The sequence below is a fragment of the Protopterus annectens genome, chromosome 11.part0 (genome assembly GCF_019279795.1).
Source record: "Protopterus annectens isolate FY-2018-M chromosome 11.part0, PAN1.0, whole genome shotgun sequence".
NCBI lineage: Eukaryota > Metazoa > Chordata > Ceratodontiformes > Protopteridae > Protopterus > Protopterus annectens.
In genome coordinates this window covers 1,441,974,589-1,441,996,910 of record NC_056745.1, presented here as the reverse complement: position 1 = coordinate 1,441,996,910, position 22,322 = coordinate 1,441,974,589, and the positions used below count along the sequence as shown (strand labels likewise).

The following is a 22,322-nucleotide window of genomic DNA, read 5'->3' as shown; positions in this document are numbered from 1 at the left end:
GTTTGTTTTTTCTGCCCTCACACTCAGTTTTCTCTCCCTAGTCCCCAGCAGTTCACAGTTGAATTGGTCAGCTCTACCCATCAGCGTTATTTAACCAAATAGCCATGTCTTGACATTTTTTATAAATAAATGCATCCACGAGTGATTTCTATTGCAAAAAAAAAACAAAAAAAAAGATTTCCCTCAACTCATTGTGGGAGCCAAAGATACAGACCAGAGAGTGACTGTCTTTACTGCACTGTGGCACTACCCTCTCTACCTGTGAAGCCAGTCACAGGTTGTTTTGAGACAGTGCCCATGCAAGTTGATGTAAGCAGGGCTGGGAGGCATGCAGGAGCCACTTGGACTTCCATTTAGGAAGTATACATTGTCATTCCCCTTAAAGGGAAATTAAAAAATAAATATGTGATTAAAAATATTTGTATTTGTTTGACGTAGGCATATTCCACCTTGTACAAGACAAGGACTTTTGCCCCATTTGCCCTACCCTACATGCATTACTGCTGTACATAAACATTTTGTGCCTTGCTATGGCGTACAGTGATGGACAAAAGCCTCCTCTGATTCATAAAAGTCAGAGCATAATGGATAAGACATTATAAACTTTATCCCACTGCACATGCATTTTGCTCCATGCAGAGAATACATGTGCAAATTAAGCCCTGACTGAATTAATTCCATTCATAAGCTAGTCAGGAGTGGAGCACCTGTTGGTTCCAGTGACATAACCAATGCGAATCTAACCAAGTAACATCTGATGTTGCTCCTCCTGGCAGTATAACAATGCCCTTCCCCTGTGAATATGCTTCTGAAAGAGCTGAAGAACATATCGCTGCCAAAAAAGCAATGAAAATCTTTATCCCTTGTGATAGATGTACTGTCATGACTAAACACGTTTGACCCCTTGCAATGCTGCAAGTCAAGTGGGAGCTCAGATAGCACTAGATAGCCATATTTCCATAATTTGGTAAGACTTTAGTCCACATCTTGCCTAGAGAGTGAAAGCTGTTTTATTAATCACTTCCAAACAAGATGACAGACTATGGAGCAGTATTGATAAGCATCTCAGTAATGTGTCCCATGGTGTACTAGGTGCTGTTTTGTGCCATTCAGGAAGGTATTGTACTCTGGCAGTTACTACCCCAGTTTGTGTTCATGCATCACAGTAATAGGTACTTGCATCCAAGAAAAACAGTGCGGAAGATGCTTACATAAATCTATAACTACCTGGACCCATCTTGAACAAGCTGATTATACCCTTTATGTTTGTTCTTTCTACTCGCTAGACCTGACCTGTAGGTTTTAAATTATGTCCACATAATAATAACAACACACACATGCAGAATTACTTAACTTGCAGTTTAAAGGCATATTTCTGAATGTAGACTTACATATGTTATTCCACTCCGCTCCAGTATTTAACACATTAGTGCCAACAGCACTGATTGTGATATGATGTTACTCATAACTGCAGCACTAGACGTCCAGGCTGCCTTATCCTATTCAGGGCTGATAGCAGTTGAAAGATTAAATACAGCACTGTTGTCGCACACTGATTTAACTGAGGCTGTGAATTCAATCTAGCCTGACAGAATTCAAGGTATCACATTTAATTATTTATTTTATTTTCATGTTCAGTTTGCTAACCAGCATACAACACTGACCTCAGTGGACTGTCTCCAAGTTTGCCTTGGTAGACAAAAACAGCAAGCAAGTTATAACACAAACAAGTAATCAAAGAAATGAAAAATCAGATTATGTAACTGTAGATGGGTATTAGTGAGCTAATCGTGGTTGGTTGTTCTTTTGAAAGTTCTTAGTTTTAATGCCAGGCTTTTTGATACGCTGCCAGTTTTTACACATTCTTTCTGTCTTATTAGTTTCCACATTATTCTCGAAGGATTTCCGTCTTTAAGTGACAGCATTCCGGAATCCCACACTAAGTTATTGATTTTTATTTTGTGTTTATTGTCAGTGTGTTAACAAGGGTGGAATAATGATGTCATTGGAGTATTTTCAGATTTAGCCCCGGAGGAAAAAAGTAACCAAACAGCCTCATCTGAAAAAGGACATGTGTCCAGTTGGACTGTCTTGGTAAACAAATGTAAAAATGAAATAAAAAGAGGTAATGCAAATTACAATACTACAAAGTCATAAAAACAGAGAAACTAGTGGTCTTAAAACTCCATCGATGAGCTCAGTTACAATAATTTCCAAAAATCATGAAACCCAGATAGTGTTCCAAAACAGCAAGCCTTTATTTGTCACAGACTGAGCTAACTCCTCAGAACATGCAAAAAAAAAAAAAAACACTGCTTTTGCAGTTTTCAAGCTCCATTCTGCCCTCAGTGTGTGTATATGTTGGGGGGATACTCCCCACACCCCTGCAAATTTGCAAATTATATATACTAACTTCTAAATCACACAATCACCAAAGAAAGGGCATATTTCCCTTCCCTGGGAATTTTACTTTATTGCACAATTGTCAACCGTAGGCAGTGTTAACAATACATAAGTCAATCAAAGCCACAATTGACCAAACTAATGGAAACCATTTATATATATATATATATATATATATATATATATATATATATATATATATATATATATATATATATATATACATATATATATATATATATATATATATAAGAATGTATTCAATCAATCAGTCCTAGATCAGTACCTATCTGTTTATTCCTGTACACCTCCATCACTTATACTTTTAATTTTTTCATCAAGTTGAATGCCAAGATAGTTGAACATAGCAAAATGGTTACTGGATTGTAACTCTTCATTTCCTTGGTGAAGCCAGTAGGCTTTGTCTGTTTTTTTCTCTGAGGCAACTTGCAATGTGATACAGCTCACATCTTTAAATCCAAGATGTCTAATTTTCTGACAAGTTTCCCTGAAGCTTAACAGCTGTCAGAGGTTGGATTGGTATCATCTCAAGTCAAAAAGTGAACATAACTTCCCAAAACTGAAGTCTGAGTTTTAGGTGTAAAGCTCATGGACAGATGCACATTTTCTGCACTTGGTGAGTAAGGTGATTCTTTCCATCCTAAAACAATTTTGCTAACATGTACTGATAAGTGAAGTTGGGATACTGTTCACATTTTACTAGTTAGAAAAAGCAAAGGGTATCTGTGCAACTGCAAAACCTAAAAACCTGAGAAGACAAATTAACATAACTTTTAGTGCATCAGTATGTGACAGTAAAATAAACAAGTAATTGTGATGTCTCAGTTTTTATTCTAATACAGTAAACTCTCAGTTAAGTGGAAGTCAAGCAGTCAGAAAAAAAATTAAAGAAATACAGCACACTTTCTGTCCCCCCCCACCCCCGCAGAAACAAACCTTACGTTTTTAGAATTTTAGAGTTTTAAAAAGGAAGATAGGAATAAATTCCCTCTCTCCCAACCTAAGAACAAGTAAAATCAAACAAGCAGTATAGGGTACAGTATTAGTCAGGCCTACTTTTAGTAATAACTCTCAAGCAATCAGGCACTACAGTCACCTGGCATCTAACAATCCCAATAGGTGCCAGTTAACTGTACCACGTTAGAAATTCAGCACAATACTGTAGCTACAGATCCACGTTCTGCGTACCTAAGATAATGGTTTTAATGGTTAGTTCTGCAGGCTGAGGCATAGGATCTGCTTGCAGATGACTCACAGAGGCAGGGGTTATTCCATTGAAGCTGTACTAACAAGTAACTGAGCCTTGAAACCAGAGTACCCAGAGGAAACCCACATGAATACAGGGAGGACATGCAGATGGCACCCCAGCCAAGAATCAAACCAGAGAACCTCTTGCTGTGAGGTGACAATGCAACCACTGCACCATCCACTGTACAAGTGTCACAAGAGGTTCTTATGTCTGGTAGCATATTTCCATTTCACTTCCTTTCCCTTTAGGCTGTGCTCTATTCCCAGCATTTTCACTTAGAAAATGTGTAGCTCCAGTTTTTGTCCGTGTCTAAATGAATGAATTCACATGTACCCATACCTACATGATTTCCTCCTACAGAGCTAATTCAAGGAAGACATAGTGAGGAGAATAAAATATGTTACTTCATGCCTGATAAAGCCAGCACCATGGTGTAGATAAAGCCCTGTCTGTGGTTGAGGTGTCTGAGGTACTGGTAGGGAAGCATCGATGTGCCTATCTGGGACGAGGGTTTCTCACTTGGGTGCACCTCACAGTTAATCCCATGAGGAGGTTGCAGCTATGTGTGGGAGGGTGTTGCCCTAAAGAGAAATAGATGGAGGCATTGGCTGAGTTACCACAAAGGTGGGTCAAAATGCCAGCATATCCCCTTTGCACATCCATCCAGATGTCACAGGTGTATGTGTGGTGGTGAGAAGTTATGGCATAATGAGAAACGAACACTGCATGAGAGCAATATGATGAGACACATGGAACCTCAGACTTCTCACTGGCCCCAAGCATGAGTGAGAGATGGGGAGGAAGGGATGCCCAGTTGTCCTGGTAGATAAGGAGAGGCCCTGCCTGACCAGCCTAGTCATCTCTGTCCATTACTAAAGTCCAGTCCATCTCATCTCACTGATTTGATACCAGATACTAAGAAAGACTGTTCCTTCTACCAAAAAAAAAAATACCTATGATGTATTCTTTCTTGACTGAAGCAGTAGGGGAGTCATACTTAACATCAGTGCCACTCCTTAGAGCACTGCAATACATACTGGACTCTGTTCTGGTGGTACCTTAGTTAGGCTTATTTAGAAGATTCAGGTACCAGAGGAATGTATGCCAGCAGCACCTCCAGCTGCTGCAAAGGGTCTTGTCCTTTAGTTCTGATACAGTTCAAACAGCGGGTGACACAAAGGCAAACTGTCCCAGAAATGCCATTTGTAGCCCCCCCAGGGGTTACAAATCATAATGATGGATACCTCTATCTTTACTGGTGAAGCTCATACAGGAGCCCTTACATTTCTGAGAGGGTGTAACAATAATGATGGTGTCATGCATACCATTATCGAAGAGGTGATAGCTCTGATGTATGCCTTACAAATATACAAGTTGACCTGGAACCATTGTCCGCAGTCTAGTAAAAGATACCAACATAGTCATGCGGTCCACCAAAAGACAGGGAAGCTCAGTTTTTTCTTTAGAATGGACACAAGACCATATCGTATAGCTACTGAACACCTGCAACCCTTTTGCATTAATTTGGTCCTGTCTGCTTCATCCGTGAACCAGCATTTCAGGAAATTCTGTTGTATGTACGTATAAAGGAGAATATGGCTAGTGAAAGCATTTTTGGCCTAGTGAGCTATGGGGATCTGTTTCATATGATGAAAAGCCATATGATGGAATCCCTGAAGATCAAACTGGTTTCTCCTCTGGAAGTCAGCATCACAAAAGACAGTATTTTGTAGAAGGACAAGCCTCTCTGCACCTCCCACACACCCCTACCTGTTATATATATCAAATCCATGATCACTCAACATTGGGAAAAAGGCAAACACCCAACCCCCAAAAATACTGACTTTTTAATTATTAAACATTTGTTTACCAGGAAAGTCTGACTTGGAACGAGGCCAATTTTCAGAGGAGGCCCGGGGAGAAATGCTCCAGACACATGTCTTTGTAATGTGGTAGGAAATCGAAGCACCCGGGGGAAACCCACATGAACACAGGGAGGACATTCAGACTCCACACAGAAGGCACCCAGCTGAAATTCAAACTGGAGCATCTCTTGCTGTGAGATGACAATGCAACCACTTTACCAGTGCGACTTGCAGAGAAGTAGCTGGTTTCCAAGAGTCGATATTCTCGGATTCCATCATATGGTCCTTCAGTCATATGACATACACTCAGACATGGGGTTCATGGATTCTTGCCCCTTCCCTTTGTTTCCAGGGGTCCTCCTTAAAGTGAGAGAATAGAGAGAGACCTCATTGAGATAATACCCCATAATACCCCAGCCCTGGCTAAAGCAGACTTGGCTCTCACAAAATGATACTTTTAAGGAAAGAGGAGCCAGACATACTCCAAACCACATGCTCACTAGTAACTAGGCAAGTACCTGCTGTACCCAGTACTAAGGCATCTTACACTAACACTGTGGATGGCTGAAACTGATCCTGTGCTTAGGTCCGTTCCAAAAAGAGTCTTGCAGATCTTACAAGAGACCAACCTGACTACCACTAGGAAGTTTTTACTTGCATTAGTAGAAATACCACAAATAAGGTCACAAGGGATGCTACACTTAAAAAAGGCAGCTCATCACTTTTAAGTACTTGATGTAAGTATGCAAATAAGTCTGGAACATGGTAACCTGACCTGCACTGATTCTCATGACAAAGGAAAAAAACAGCATTGGTAAAAGCTGCACCAGCTCTGGAAGGAAAGCGCACCTGTAAGCTCAGACAAGGGTGCTATGGTGTGTCATCCTGCAGCCTAAGAGAGAGGGGGGCACCTATGCTAGGGGAGGGGTGCAGAAAAGAACCATTTCCATTACTATGGTATTGACTGTCCCATGAAACCTCATAGAAGAAGGACAGCATGGGAACAGATATTTTTGTGAAAGGAATCTGTATTTGTGAGAAGGTGGCCCACCCAAGATGTCAGTCAGCATGTAAACAGTTCTGTTGGCAGAGGGACAGTTTGCAAAAAAAAAAAAAATCATAGTGAAGGGAAGTGAGACATTTGTATCAGAACAATTAGGTATTTTCAGATATCCTGATGGTTTACTAGGCATTTTATGTATAGAAACAGATGAAGAACTATGAATATGTTTTATTTTGTGGAAAAATGTACTTGATGGCTCTGACCATGCCACTGAGATGAGCACAGCTGAGATGCAGCTGAGGAAACCCTCCCCATGCTAAATGTGCCTCTGGTTTCTTTCTATTTTTTTCTTCTTTAGCTTTTTATTGTACCCAGTCCTAAATGTCGGAGTTAATGTCAGATTAACTTGCCTGTTTTAAAATGGTTTCTGCTACATGCATAATCTGTTTGCATTAGCAAGACTTTGTTGGATTTTACTTGCTGTGTTGTTTTTTTGTTTTTTTTTTGTCCTGGTGGCCAAGTGGTTCACTTCCCGGGGTTAGATTTCATGGTTCTGGGTGTTCAATGTTATGAGGATTCAGCAATGTCGTCTCAATAATATGGTCTTCGACGATGTGGTGTTTCGATACTGTGAGCCATATATGTATGCATATATATATATATATATATATATATATATATATATATAGATAGATAGATATAGATATATATATATATATATGTATGTATATATATATATTTATATATATATATATATATAGAGAGAGAGAGAGATACACACAAACACACACATACACACACACACACACACACACACACACACACACACACACACACACACACACACACACACTGACATTCTGGCAAATCAAAAAAACTTTGAATCACCAGAATGTGCTGTACCACGGACACTGCAAGGGGAGATAATGTTTTTGTAGCATTTAGTGGCTAACTGAACAGGAGTGTTTTATGCCTGTGTACCACATCATGAATCCATGGCACTCACTTGTTTGAAGATGTGCAAAAATGTATTAGACTACCTTATCCTTCTCATGTTTTATACATAAACATTGATGATTCCAAATGAAAAGACCCTGTTTCTACTCAGTGCCCACTCTCCTTTCATGTTGTCTTCTTTCTGTCTCTTCACTTATTGTTTCCTCAACGCCATCAAACTTTGTATCAGTACTCTTGCCTTATTTTCACTTGTTCTTACTTTGTTTCCTTAATATTTCAAATTCCTCATCTGTAGTGTGATGTGAGCTAAGTCTTAAATAACCACATGTGCTGTCAAAAAATGCATCCCCCAACCTGTGGTGTACACAGGTAATAGTTTATCTGAATCAGGGTTTTTGGGGTGTATTTTTATAGTAAATGACACTTTTTGACAGACAAATAAAGCCATGCAAAATAGCTGTAATTATGTGCATTGTGTGTATGAACCCACTGTGGAAGGGCTGAATCCGTATGTACATTTCCATTTAGAGTGTACCTGTTAGATGTACCCATTAAAAAATAAACTGCATATTACTATAAACAAGAAATGTTTATGCATATAAAGTTGCGGATGAATTTCTTTTGTCATCAGTGCAAAGTACTAAAGCTTCCAAATGTTTGTTGACTATTAAAGTTGTTTAATAAATTAATAAAAAGGTGCACGATTCTTAAGTAATTTAATTTCATGAAGTGATAGTCATATGCTGTCACTGTCTATATATTTACAAGATGCACTTGATGTTTATGGCCGCAGGTTAAGTTGTTTCTTTCAGAAACAAAATGTGCATGTTCAGGAAAAGTGAGTAGTAGGTTATTGTACTTTTCCATGTCAAAAAGTGGTGAACTGATTTAATTGCATGGGTGTTGTTAATGCTAGTGTGCAGTATTGCTCAATGTTACACGGCGATTGAAGATGTGTATCAGTGTTACACGGCGAATGAAGATGTGTATCAATGTTACACGGCGAATGAAGACGTGTATCAATGTCACACGGCGAATGAAGTCGTGTATCAATGTTGCACGGCGAATGAAGATGTGTATCAATGTTACACGGCGAATGAAGATGTGTACCAATGTTACACGGCGAATGAAGATGTGTATCAATGTTACACGGCGAATGAAGACGTGTATCAATGTTACACGGCGAATGAAGATGTGTATCAATGTTACACGGCGAATGAAGACGTGTATCAATGTTACACGGCGAATGAAGACGTGTATCAATGTTACATGGCGAATGAAGACGTGTATCAATGTTACATGGCGAATGAAGACGTGTATCAATGTTACACGGCGAATGAAGACGTGTATCAATGTTACACGGCGAATGAAGACGTGTATCAATGTTACACGGCGAATGAAGACGTGTATCAATGTTACACGGCGAATGAAGACATGTATCAATGTTACACGGCGAATGAAGACGTGTATCAATGTTACACGGCGAATGAAGATGTGTATCAATGTTACACGGTGAATGAAGACGTGTATCAATGTTACACGGCGAATGAAGACGTGTATCAATGTTACACGGCGAATGAAGACGTGTATCAATGTTACACGGCGAATGAAGATGTGTATCAATGTTACACGGCGAATGAAGACGTGTATTAATGTTACACGGCGAATGAAGACGTGTATCAATGTTACTCGGCGAATGAAGACGTGTATCAATGTTACACGGCGAATGAAGACGTGTATCAATGTTACACGGCGAATGAAGACGTGTATCAATGTTACACGGCGAATGAAGACGTGTATCAATGTTACACGGCGAATGAAGACGTGTATCAATGTTACATGGCAAATGAAGACGTGTATCATGACTGCTACAACAGTGAACACACAAAGTAGTTGTCATCTTTACTTAGTCCATTAGAGTCTGGAACATAACTTGTTTAGCTGGGTGGTAAAAGAAATGCTCATCTGTCTCTTTATTACAAACGTTCTGCCACTCTTACTTTTACTTTACTTGAAAAGCATATGCCACAGCTGAATGCTTTCGATTTCACAAGCAAAACCAAAAGACTGGCAAAATAATTTCTGAATGTATAAACAAGCTGTGTAAATCGTCAACATTTTTTTTTTTCAGGATGGACTGATAGAGATGTTGAGAAGCAAGCCATATTGTGGGTACACATGGTGAGAGTATCCATGAAGGATTACTGTTAAAATCAGATTTAACCGTAGGCAAAGCATTACAAATTGAATTGTCCACGGACATTACTGGAAAGGATGCAGTGGAGATGCACTAAGAACTGGCTGAGTATATTATTAACAAGTGAGACCTTTTCATGGCCCAGTGTGTTTTCACTGTGTTGAGCTTTCACATGGTCACAGTAACTGTTGGTTTAAAGAAAGCTGCTCTGTACAGTGTATTAAAAAAGGGTGTCTCTGGCAACCACTGTAAATAGAAGGGGAGTAAATGTAAATGCATAGTCCGCCCTGCCTGAGCTTAAATCTGTCATATTACAGATATGAAGAAGGGGGTATTTATTGTTTAGAAGTACATGGTCTGGCAACAAAATGACCTCAGTGATGAGCTGGTCACTCTAAAGGTGTGTAGTGTCCAGGGGTGCATGATATCTTTACTGGAGCAGCCGTCTATATTATTTTCTCTGCATGTTTATGAAATTATTATGAGGAAGGGTTTTCACTTATGCCACTGGATGTGTAGAGCTTTCTCTAGTAACATTTTAATGTTTAAAGGCATGATCCAAGTTGTAATGACATTCCAAAGTAAAACAGAATTGTTAGATCCACGCAGCTGTGATAAAGAAATATTTGTGCTATCAATTAGGAAGTACCTCTGGAACCTTTGGTAACGTTAGGGAAGTAAAGGGTTCAGCAAAACCAATTTCAGTTACCCAAGCTTCTGAAAGTAATGAAAAAATATGGAAGCAAAATAATTCCTTAATATGTGAGTGAATACCACAGTCTTGAGTACTATGTGTGAGCAAAGACTAATAGTTCACTGCAGAATTCGAAAATTTATTTTTTTCAGGGGGCAAAATCCCCTTCACTCCTCCATGCAGAAGCCCTGCCTCCTTGCACTCACTGTAGTAGTCAACTGTGAGGTTTCAGCATCCTGGTTAAAGGGGCAAGTAGGTCTATAGTAACCTATTAAATCGAAGGTTATGTCCTACATCTAAAGCCTTGCGAATGTGGCAGTTCGCATAACAATGTCAAAAAAAAAAAATCAAATGTACCATATATAATGCTGAGTAATCCAATTTCAGCTTTGATTATGCTATATAAATAACTTCAGCTTCTAAGGAAGTACCTTATAAATATGAAAAAACATTGGTTTCCAACAGCTGACTGCATCCAGGCATCAACAAACTAGACTCTGAGAGTGTTGATCCCAGTCCTCAGAAAACTTAGAAATGAATGCTGTGTCAAAAATTGGAGAAACAAAGCCATGATGTCTCAGCAAGACTTTTAACTCTTGTAGTACTTCGTACACAAAGCATCTAAATGGGAAAACTGTTTTCTTTTCATGGTAGAATGCAAATTAGCCTTCTTAATGTTTGCAGCTAAAGAAAAAATATTTTTATCCTGAAAGAGTGGTACCATGTATTTATGCAACTTCCCCAAATTGTGTACAAGAATTAGTCACAGATGCTTCCAGATGTAGAACACAAATATAAATATGATCATTTAGTCTGGCAGCAATTTTAGTAGATTAGAAGGGAGGGGTAAATGTTCCCATTCCTCAGAACATGACAAGATGAACAGTGCACCAGGAATTGGAGAAGCAAAGCCAAGATATCTTAGCAAGCCTTTTGACAGGACCACTGTTTGTTTGTTTTTTCATGATAGGGTACCAGTGAGTATTCTTAATGACTGCAGCTAAAGACAAAGCATTTTTATCTTGAAAGAGTGGTACTGTGCAATTGTGTATAAGAACCAATTACAGATATTTCCAGATGTGGAACACAAATATATATAAATGATCACTTAACCAGGCAGCAATTTTTGTAGATCACATGCCCTGAAAAATGTGTACTATAAGATCTGTTTTATTAATTATTGATGCAAGAATATTTAAATTAATGCACTAACATGTTTGGTAATAATTTGAAATATTTTATTAATTATAATTTATTTGTACTCAAGCCTAGGTTTACTTCTGCGAATACTGATTTCTCTGAACATTTTACTTATTTTAGTGTTTTCAGACATATTTTACCAGATTTTACAAATATCAGTGGAGTCTGTTCTACAAAAGATTCTATAAAAGATTCTTTTATATTAAGCATACAGAACAAAAAGCATTGAGTCACATATCTGAGAAATCATTGCCTACCATCACAAGTGCTGCAATTCAGAGCATAAAGGCTCTAAAACTAGTTTGACCATAAGGCAGCTAGTAGATGGAACTTGACTGGTTATAGAAATAAAAAGCTGGTACACATCAACTCATTAAACATTTGTTATAAAAAAATAGCAAGAACTACACAATCTAGGTTGATATATTAGGACTTCACATGCATTTCATTTATACTTTTGATTTCTGAGTAGTTGACTGTAACAGATTTCTAAGTATATAACTAACCAGACCATCCATCTAAGATGGAAGGTTGTCCACTTCACCCACATTAGATGGAGTGATAACAGATGGGTGGATTATTATGTAATGGCTTCCCAGTGACTAATGACCATAACAGATGACTTTTCTGACATAGCAAACACTCCACATCTTTTTCCCTTACCTAAGGCTTTCTGTATTACATCCTTAAGGTGAACAAAGATTCCATCGATGCTGCAGAGTTCATAGGTTTATAGGTTGGTACTAGGCTATTGGCCCTTGGACCTATACAAGCCTAGCCGTAACAATTCCCTGGATATTTCTTCCCACAGTATTTACTTCCCTTGACCCCTGTCTAGCAGGGTGATTGATGTGATCCCTGGGGTGAATTTCCTATCGCCCATCCAATCATCAAGGTTCCTTTTGAAGAGGGCCTAAAGAGGCGCTCTGCTTGACATGTATGGGCAGTCTATTCCAGAGTCTGGGGAGTCTCTGGGTCAGGAACCTATCCCTCCAGCATGTTTTGTTCATTTTGATGACAAGGTTTAGATCCCTGGAGTGTGTGTCTCTAAGGGATTGGGATTTCTTTAAGTGTAGCATGTCCAACAGCTCTGGGTTTGACTTTGACATGGCTTTGTATGTTAAGCAGAGATCGCCTCTGAGTAGACGATATGCGACAGGGTATAGCTGTTTTTTTAGACAGTCAGCATAAGACATCTGCTTTAGGCCTGTGATTCTTTTAGTGAGGCATTTCTGCGGCTTTTCCAGTTGTTGCAGATGTCTTGAGAGGTACATACCAAACGGGGCATTGTATTCTATAATGGGTCTAATGAGGGATGAGTACAGTGGGACAATGACCTCCTTTTTTCTGGATGAAAAGCCCTTAGTAATGAGGTGTGCCACATAGAAGGATTTCCTGACTGTTGTGGCGATGTGGTTATCAAAGGTGAGACCACTGTCCACTTGTATCCCTAAGTCTCTTATCACACTTTTGGTGTTTAGTGTACTGCCACCTATGTGGTAATTCACGGGTACATGTTTTTTCCCAAAGGGGATAACTATACATTTCTTGGCACTGAGCTTGAGCCCATGGCTCTGGCACCAAGCATATGTTTCTGTAAGGCCCTTTTGTAGAATATCCACATCATTTGGGGATTCAATAATGGCTCCCAGTTTGCAGTCATCTGCAAACTTTGTTAGCCAGAGTCCCTTAGTGTTGGCCTGTACTTCAGAGAAGTAGATGCCAAACAAGAGCGGTCCCAGGATTGAACCCTGAGGTACCCCACTTGTTACTTGTCTGGAGCTGGATTTGGAGTCGGCTACTTTTACAGTGTGGGTTCTGACAGTAAGCCAGTTGGCAACCCATCAAGTGACATAGGGATTAATGCCCGGCATAGTAAGTTTATCAATGATTCCAGAGTGGGGGATTGTGTTGAAGGGCTTGGGGAGGTCAAGATAGGTTTTGTGGACCACCTTACCCTTGTCCACAGACCTGAAGACTGATTTGAAGAAGTCAATCAGCTTCAGGAGACAAGATCGTCCCTTCACGAACCCAAACTGCATGGGGTCCAGTGTTTGAAGGTTGCCAATGTCTTTGTTTATAAGTTCTATGATAATACGTTCCATGGCCTTGCAGATCAGGCTTGTCAGACTGATGGGGCGGTAGTTCTCGGGATCCAAGGTGGATTCCCCCTTGTGGATTGGGATAACTGTAGCTGTGCGCCACTCAGTGGACATGAAGCCTGAGGTGAGGCTATGATTAAACATGGCACTTAGGTGAGGTGCCAGTTCATTTTGTAGTTCATGTAGTACACAGCCTGGGATGTCATCTGGTCCTATGGATGTTGTATTCTTAGCTTTGTAGAGTGCGTTTTTACCTGTTTGACCATTATTACCAGAATTTGGCAATCTTTCGGTATTGAGATGGGCCCTTTAGTGGGTGAGAGGGGGGTGATGTTTGCACTGAATAACAGACTTCCTACAGACATTTGCCTTGTTAGATGGACCTAGATATGTCTCTGACAGAGCTCAGTTGTGCTAATTTCAGCACCTGAGGATAGGAAAGAGTGGGATGAGCCTCAGAATTCTTGTTCTTTGCACATTGTCTGCATTTGTCAGGTTTCAGACAGTGAAAGGGTGGTGGAGGCTGGTGGAATGTATATAGTGTTCAAATTGTACATATTCCAGTGAGCTTGAAGTCTAGTACAAAAAATTAACTCTGTGAGTCATTAATGAGCTTCAGCTTGTAATTGAGGGTGTAAGTCCACCAGATGCCACTTTCTTGATGTTTGTCACCTAACCAAAGTGATCTGGGGTTACGCATGAAAGGAGTACGTCTGCCTAGAGCCCAAAGACTGAAGAAACACTATGTTTAACCTTTGTAGTGATGCCATTTCAGAGAATTAGTAATGAACACACTTGGGCAGCCGCAGTGGTGCAGCGGTTAGCTTTGCTGCCTCACAGGAAGAGGTTTTTCAGTTCGATCCTCAGCTGGGGTGCCTTTTGTGTGGAGTCTGCATGTACTCTCTGTGGTCATGTGGGTTTCCTCTGGGTGCTCCGGTTTCCTCCTACATCCCAAAGACATGCTGTAGGTGGATTGGACACTCTAAACTGGCCCTAGGTGTGAGTGTGTGTGTGTGTGTGTGTGTGTGTGTGTGTGTGTGTGTGTGTGTGTGTGTGTGTTTGTGTGCCTTCTGTGGAAGCTTGGGCATCAGGCTGGCATCTCAACACCATAAAACTCCACTGCCAATCATGAGCAGACAGGTGATCTGCAGTGGTGACCCCAAACCAGAAAAAGCCAAAAGAAGAAGCAATGAACACAAATGAATGCATCTATGACATCATTTTCATGTTATTTACAGCACCATTTACTATTCTGTAGGTTACTTTGTTTCAATTTGCCTTGCTCCTGCATGTGGAATTTGATGGTCATTTTTCATATTCAGGATGCTTTTGTCACCGTGATCTTGCACTGATCTATCATAGTCTCCATCATCTTCCTGAGATTAGATGATTTACAAGCGTTTTATCAGGGCTTGGACTGGATGCACTGATACCACCTGCGTTGATGTCTTAGCTGGACTGTGTAGAAGGTGATTCCTAAGTCTGAAGAACGGTGATTACCCTATTGCAATGATACTGTGCCACTTGATTCCACTATCAGTGGGTCACTTGGCACCATCATTTGTAGATCATTTGGTTTCTCAGCTTAGTCAGCAGATGGAGGTCATTGCTGTGGTTTATTCTTGGGTTTGTTTCTGTGCCACTACTTGCCTGTACAATGTATTATAATATGGGAGAGCCAATTGGATGAATTTTGTCTTTTTACTGATATGCCTGATGAAGGAAGTTATGTGACATATAGCATTTACTAGCGTTATGGGTATTTCACTGATTTACTTACTGTATCTGTATTTTGTACCCCCTTTTCAGAGTGAATTTTATAATTCTTTTTTTAAGCTAACACTATTTGTACTATATCTACATATCTCGTGATATAATGTTAAACTCTACAGGTCACAAAAGAGCAAAGTTACTTATTGTTGATATTAATCAATCATTGCTATCAAATAGAAAGTCAGATCACATATTGAAATTATGCCATCTTCTTGGACTCATAGCAATTTATCTGAATTGGGTTTTGCAATGGTTCTCTTGCTAGATACAGTCAGTCACATCCAGTTGACTCATTTTAGCAAGTTTATTGTCGGTGTCTGCTAAATTCTGATGTGAGCAATCTGTAACTTTCTTTGTTAAAGGACCTTCTTGAACTGCTGGTACACATTTCTTATCTGGCATCTGTAACATCCTGGAACTGGCTTGTCATTTCTTGTAACACTTCATAGGCTCTATGTTTTTTTGGAAGTAGTCAGTCCTGTTTGATAGAGATGCTTTTTGTTTCTCCTGAATAAATGAGCAGGTGTTATTATTAGGTGTATGATTTGAGAATTGTAGCTGCTTCGAGTATATAGCCTTTTGCTGCTCTGAATGTTTTTCTACTGGGTTTTGTACTCTTACTGTTTGCTTTGGGAGAAAGTTTTGTTGTAGTAGACCTTTTGTCTTTTCCTGGCTTGCTAGATGGAATACTATGGTTCAGTCACAGGCAAAATGCCCGTAACACACAATGTCCACAACTAGAACAGTTGCTGCTGAAAGAAAGCCGAATTTAGCTACCATATAGAAGCTTAAAGGTGCTACACTCAACTCTCAAACAAGAAAATAAAATAAAAATGAAACAAAATGGCCTATGTAGAAAAAGCGCTTCCACTGCATCGGTATTATTCATTCATTTATTTACTTTTCTTCTTCCCTGGCAGTTTCAGTGATCTCCTGACTGTACTCCTAACACCTTGTACCTGTGGAGGGGGTTATGACCAGTGCTATGAAGGCTGTTCCTGCAGCTGCCAGGGAAGGACGAACATATCCACTATAGACACATATTTTTATTGTCACTGATACCTATGAAATGTTAGTCCCCTGCAATGTCTTGGCACCTTCATTCTCTGAGCTGGCTCCAGCCTATTCATTCCTTTAAGATGAGAGCATATTCCAAGGCTGTCATCCAGGCACCCATCACCACCTTTTTTATTATGCTGTACATGTTTTTCCCCTACCTACACATGCCAATAGTGTCCAAGAAGAGTATGTGGTAGAATGGCAGTGTAATTATCCATGTCTTTACATGCAACTCAACCAAAGCCTCCCTCCTCTCAGGTGGCACACTGACACGATTTTGGTCTCCACAAGTGTTTCAACCATCAAAGATGTGCCTTGGCAAGAGCCCCTCCCCTGCTTGTGACAGATGAGCTGACACAAGTCACTCATCACTCCTTCATGACTGTCACCTCCATTGCCCAAGGATACTGCACATTTACACACACACACACACACACACACACACACACACACACACACACACACACACACACACACACACCCTGTGGCATTCACAAACAATTTATACTCTGTAGCTGAGTTAATGGATAATTTATTTGTTTTGATGTCATCAATTAATTGCTGAATGTTTTTCTACCTATTTTTTCTTTTTTTACATATTTCAAAATGTGAATCAAGAAACCATTCTTTATTCATTGCAGCATAAACCTTGCAATCATGCCATCAATCACACCTTGAGCAACATGGCATCTCTTCAGTTGATTCTGTTTTATTTTGACCTGCACAATTATGACAATCATGGTCTATCTTTCTGTAAATCTTTATCACTGTCATGCAGGTTCTGCATTGTCTTACATAATTATTAGAAGTACCAAGAGTATCTTTTATTCTTTCATGTTAGCTCTGATGTTCTTCTCCTGTTTGCTGTTGCACACATTCATTGCCTTTAGTCATTTGTTTAGTTTTTTTTGGGGGGGGCACCCCACAGCTGATCATCAGCTGCGTCCAGTTCCTGGCCTTGTCTACTTGGTCTACCTGACCCATTTTAGCCTCCACTGCACTAGTCCCAACCTATGTCTGGGGCTGGTGAGGAAATTGATGACCCTGGGGCACCATGACGCTGTTGTCATGGAGTGTGTTTCCTACTAATTCCCCCATGCTTATGCGTGCCCAGTGACAGCCTGAGGGCAGAGCATGCAATGGGTACCAGACAGCCTCTCACTGTTGTTTTTCTGTCTCCATCTGGGAAATTAATTAGCACTAATATACCTTAAGTACAAACAGACTCTGTCACCCCTCCAGAATGGGTAATACCTGTTCTTCCTATTTACACCATCCAGCTCTTGAGCTTTTACTTGAAATCAGGCCAGTTGGGCAGTACTCATTGACTTATCCTTCTCCTCTGCTGTTGCACACCTGTAATCTCTCTGCAGGTTCTCTCATTTGTATACTTGGCATTACAGCTTTGGTGGGACAGAGATATACCTATTTCTTCAGATTCATAGGTAGCTAATATGCTTGCAGTCCAGTAGACCATTAATAAGCGTAGCCCAAATTTCCAGTTTCCTCAAAGCATTGTCTGGCTAAGTGATTTGCTTAAGGTCACACAGTAGGCAAATGAACATTGAGGAATCAAACCCTGTACCACAGGAAGTAGCTGAATAATAACTCACAGTTTTAGTCCTAGTCATCAACTGCCAGTGATTATTTTTGTTCACCAACATGTCGTGTAAGAATACTACTTGCCCTGTATCATCTGCTGTGAACATCACGTGCAGCAGTGCACCCAGCTCTCCATAACTTGCTGAGGTTCCTGCAGGCTGATGTAACTTCTAATGCCTAATGGTTCCACATCAATACACACACTGTCTTTAATGCCTAACCATTTCACGTCATCACACTGCTAACCGTGCAGTTTGACTTTCATGAGAACCAGTCGATATATGGAATGCACTTTCACTGAATATCATCCATTTGAATATTAATCAGCAAAAACAGCATTTGAGGTTGCACTTTTTCCCACTGTTGAGCAACCATGGATTTGGTATATATAAACTGAGGGGTGTGGAGGGTCAGTCACCCCCATGAGTGGGTGTAGAGATGGCTTGTCTCCTGCAAAATAAAAGTTTTTTGTTCCCTAAACATTATGTTCAATTATTAGTTTTTGATCAAACAGTTTTTAGTAAAAATGAATTCAGTACACTTACACTATTCAGATACCACTAACTCAAAGATGGACTATCACTAGTGCGAATCAAAAGACCACAGGATCGGAAGTAATAATGATCATTATACTCAGATAAATCAGTAATACAGTACATAATTTGCCATCTTCTGTACATTAGTTTAATATATCTTTTTATTTACTTGCTGATTACATTGGAGTGATTATCAGAAGTAGCTAAACATCTCGCTCTTTGGTATCTAATACGAATGTATGTTAAATAATTTGTCTGAAAACTGAAACTTTGCAACAGGGCATCAATTGCATATTTCTAAGATATATTACTGTGCAAAACAGTCTTGACTGATTCCTAAGTACAGGCTACTAGCATGGCATTGCAGTTGGTATTGCTGATTTTCTTGTTTTATGTATTTCAGCATTTCAGAAGGGAACACAATTAGGGTTGCTATGCTCCAAGCAGATTTGAATTTCCTGATTTTTTTTTTTTACTTTCTCTTTTCCAGTTCAAGTGCTGTGGGGTTGTGTACTTCACAGACTGGTTAGAAATGACAGAGATGGACTGGGCTCCTGACACTTGCTGTTCAAGAGAGTTCCCTGGCTGCTCTAAACAAGCACATCATGTGGACCTAAGTGAGCTTTACCAAGAGGTAAGGACTAAAACAGACTATAAGTGATTTTAGTCTTTGTTTTGAACAAGAAAAAAAAAACATGAATGTAATACAAAAATCATGAATGTAATACTTTCTTTGACTTCAAACCTACATTAGCTGAAACATACTTTACTGGAATCACATGTTCCATTACAAGTAGGACACAGATTTTGCAGTGTTGGTGGCAGTTGTGGGAGTTACAAAGTACATGCAACTATAACTGCAAACTGTGATGCTCATAAAACACAGCTTTTTCTATAACTGCAAACTGTGATGCTCATAAAACACAGCTTTTTCTATAACTGCAAACTGTGATGCTCATAAAACACAATTTTTGAAATCTGTATGTAATATAAAGAACTACATGTGCATTCTCCTTCAAGAGTACAGATAGACTGTAGCAGACTGTAGAGCTCATCACTAAATTGCTCACTGTTAGTATTGTTTATGTGTGCATTATGTTTGTGCTTCTGTTGTTCCATTTAAACACTGCTGTATTACTTATCTTACAACAGGCACAGTTTCTCTGTCAGAAGTACATTATTTCAGATCAGTGCATTCCTACATGCCAGGGTCTTCTACATCTCTATATATGTATATGTATGATGTAGACTTTTTAAAAGTATAAAAGAAGTCTCAGTGCTTATCTTTTTACACCAGAATGATATGATTCATCCAAATAGGTTAATTGCAAGTTTTATGCAACACAGTGTTACTTGGACTATCATATTCACATTCTTGCATTCCTCAAGTTATTCAGGAAGTCAATAAGATAAGGACCTGTTTTAGTGTGGAAAGTAACAAATGTGGTGCCTTACAATTCTGCTTGAGGCATGCCTACATTTTTCTCCTTGGGCTTTTTAATTTTAATATGTTGGTGTCATCACTGTGAATCTTGTGGTAAACTATGTGCCGGGACAATCTATCTTAACAGAAAATATGTTTTTTTCCTAAGCTACTTACTCTAATTCTAATTGAACTTCAAAGAATTCAGCACTTTGGTTGAAACTTTATATGACTGCCTCTCCCATGTCACTTTCTTGCCTTGATATCTTAAAACTTAAAAACTCATTCAGAGATGGTTGGAGACTTAATATGTATGACTACGTAATGTAATCCTGTATATAACTGTCCATTTTGCAGTGTACTGGAAAGCTGTTTATCTTCTTCTTTCAGCTTTTCCCGGTTAGGGGGTCGCCACAGCGGATCACCTGTCCACTCATGATTGGCAGTGGAGTTTTACAACGTCAAGTTGCCAGCCCAACCTTCCACAGAAGGCACACACACGCACGCACTCACACATAGGGCCAATTTAGGGTATCCAATCCACCTACAGCATGTCTTTGGGATGTGGGAGGAAAATGGAGCACCCAGAGGAAACCCACGCAACTACAGGAGGACATGCAGACTCCGCACAAAAGGCACCCCAGCTGAATATCAAACCGGAGAACCTCTTGCTGTGAGGCAGCAACTCTAACCACTGTACCACCTTGCTGTTTAGACTGGTGAGTAATTATATATAAATAATGATAGCATTGATATGGGTGAAAACATTGTATTTATATGCAGAAGAGATATATAAGGTTCTTACATAATCAGATATCCTGAAGTAATTTGACGTCTTCTGCTGGATACCTTGCATAACATTCTTAGCCTTCAGCTGATGTTTGCTATATACAAAAATAAGCAGCCCCTCCTTTGGTTTGAGCTGTCACCCAAAGCAGTTGGAGTTATATGTTATGTGGCAAAGATTTATACTGCGGCTGAAATACTTCAGCTCTCTTTGCTGCTAGGGGAAAGATATGTATACAGAGCTTTAATGAATGTATTTGCATAAATAAATTCATACCAACTGCAGCAAAACAGAAATTAAGAATTCAGTATATAATATAATATATAAAATAACATTTTAGAAGCAATAATATTGTGAAACATAATCATAATATATGAATATTTTTTATTATTTATTTTATTTTTATTTTACATTTGTTAACCGGGGGTGTCTGACTGAGCCGAAAAGGCCCTTTTTCAGCAGAGGCCCGGGGAGAAAAGCTCCACAAAGAAAAATTACAGACACATTTAGTTATTTAGACATAATCAGTATACACACAAATTACAAGAGACATGTTTTTACAGTGGTATGCGGCACAAACAGTTACAGTGGAGAGAACAATCAAAAAAGATATTAATTTTAAAAATAAAGGTAAGTAATAGATTTGTGGTGTACAGCTGAACTTTGGAATGTAGGTAGAATACATACATAGTACACAGGTACAGTACATACATTGTAGATTAGCCAGTGTTTGTGAGTAAGATTGAAAAACTATTATCAATTGCTCTAGATTTAGTATGCATATGTTATCCGCTTTCACTAGCCTGGGGAGCAATCATGGCACTGCCAACTTTGCTTGAGATGTTGCCTGATGAGGTCTTTAAAGGAGGCTTTGGATGATGTGTTTTGAATGCTAGTAGGGACAGAGTTCCATTTTTTAGCCACCGAACTACTATATAGTGCATCTCCAAAGCTATTGTAGCTGTTGGTGACTTCTAGTAGTAGTTTGCTTGATGATCTAGGAGGCCTTTTGACTGAGTGATGTTGTACTAGGTTTTGGAGGGCAGGACACTTATTGGGGAGGTAATAGATAGAATGACAGAGGCAGAGCTGATTGTAGGTTAGGAGGCTGGGCAGTTCAAGCCAGGGGAGCTGTCTCAAAGCAGTACAGTGATGAGTTCTATATGAGCAATTTGCAGCAAAACGGGCAATTCTGTTATAGCAAGCTTCCATTTTGCTTAGTTCAGTTTTGTTGAGATTAGTCAGAATGGGAGATGCATACAGTAGGATGGATAGAAGTTGGGAGCGAGCAATGGCTGATCTTGTGTTGTTGGTAAGAAATGGTTTGATACGGTAGAGTGACCCCAGTTTGGCATGTACTTTTTTAATAGTTAAGTTCAGATGACTATCAAATTTTAGGTGGGAGTCTATGGTTATTCCCAATAGCTTAGCCTGTGCCACTGGAGTAATTG

General features: G+C 39.5%; 1 protein-coding gene across 1 annotated transcript in view; it reads left to right on the top strand.

The window, feature by feature from the left end:
* Positions 1–22,322, top strand: part of TSPAN12 (tetraspanin 12) — a 738,019-nt gene that overhangs the window by 704,749 nt on the left and 10,948 nt on the right. Inside the window, exon 7 of the mRNA XM_044088738.1 lies at positions 19,152–19,295. Coding sequence (XP_043944673.1) covers positions 19,152–19,295 — 144 coding nt within the window. The remainder of the gene's footprint in view (positions 1–19,151; positions 19,296–22,322) is intronic.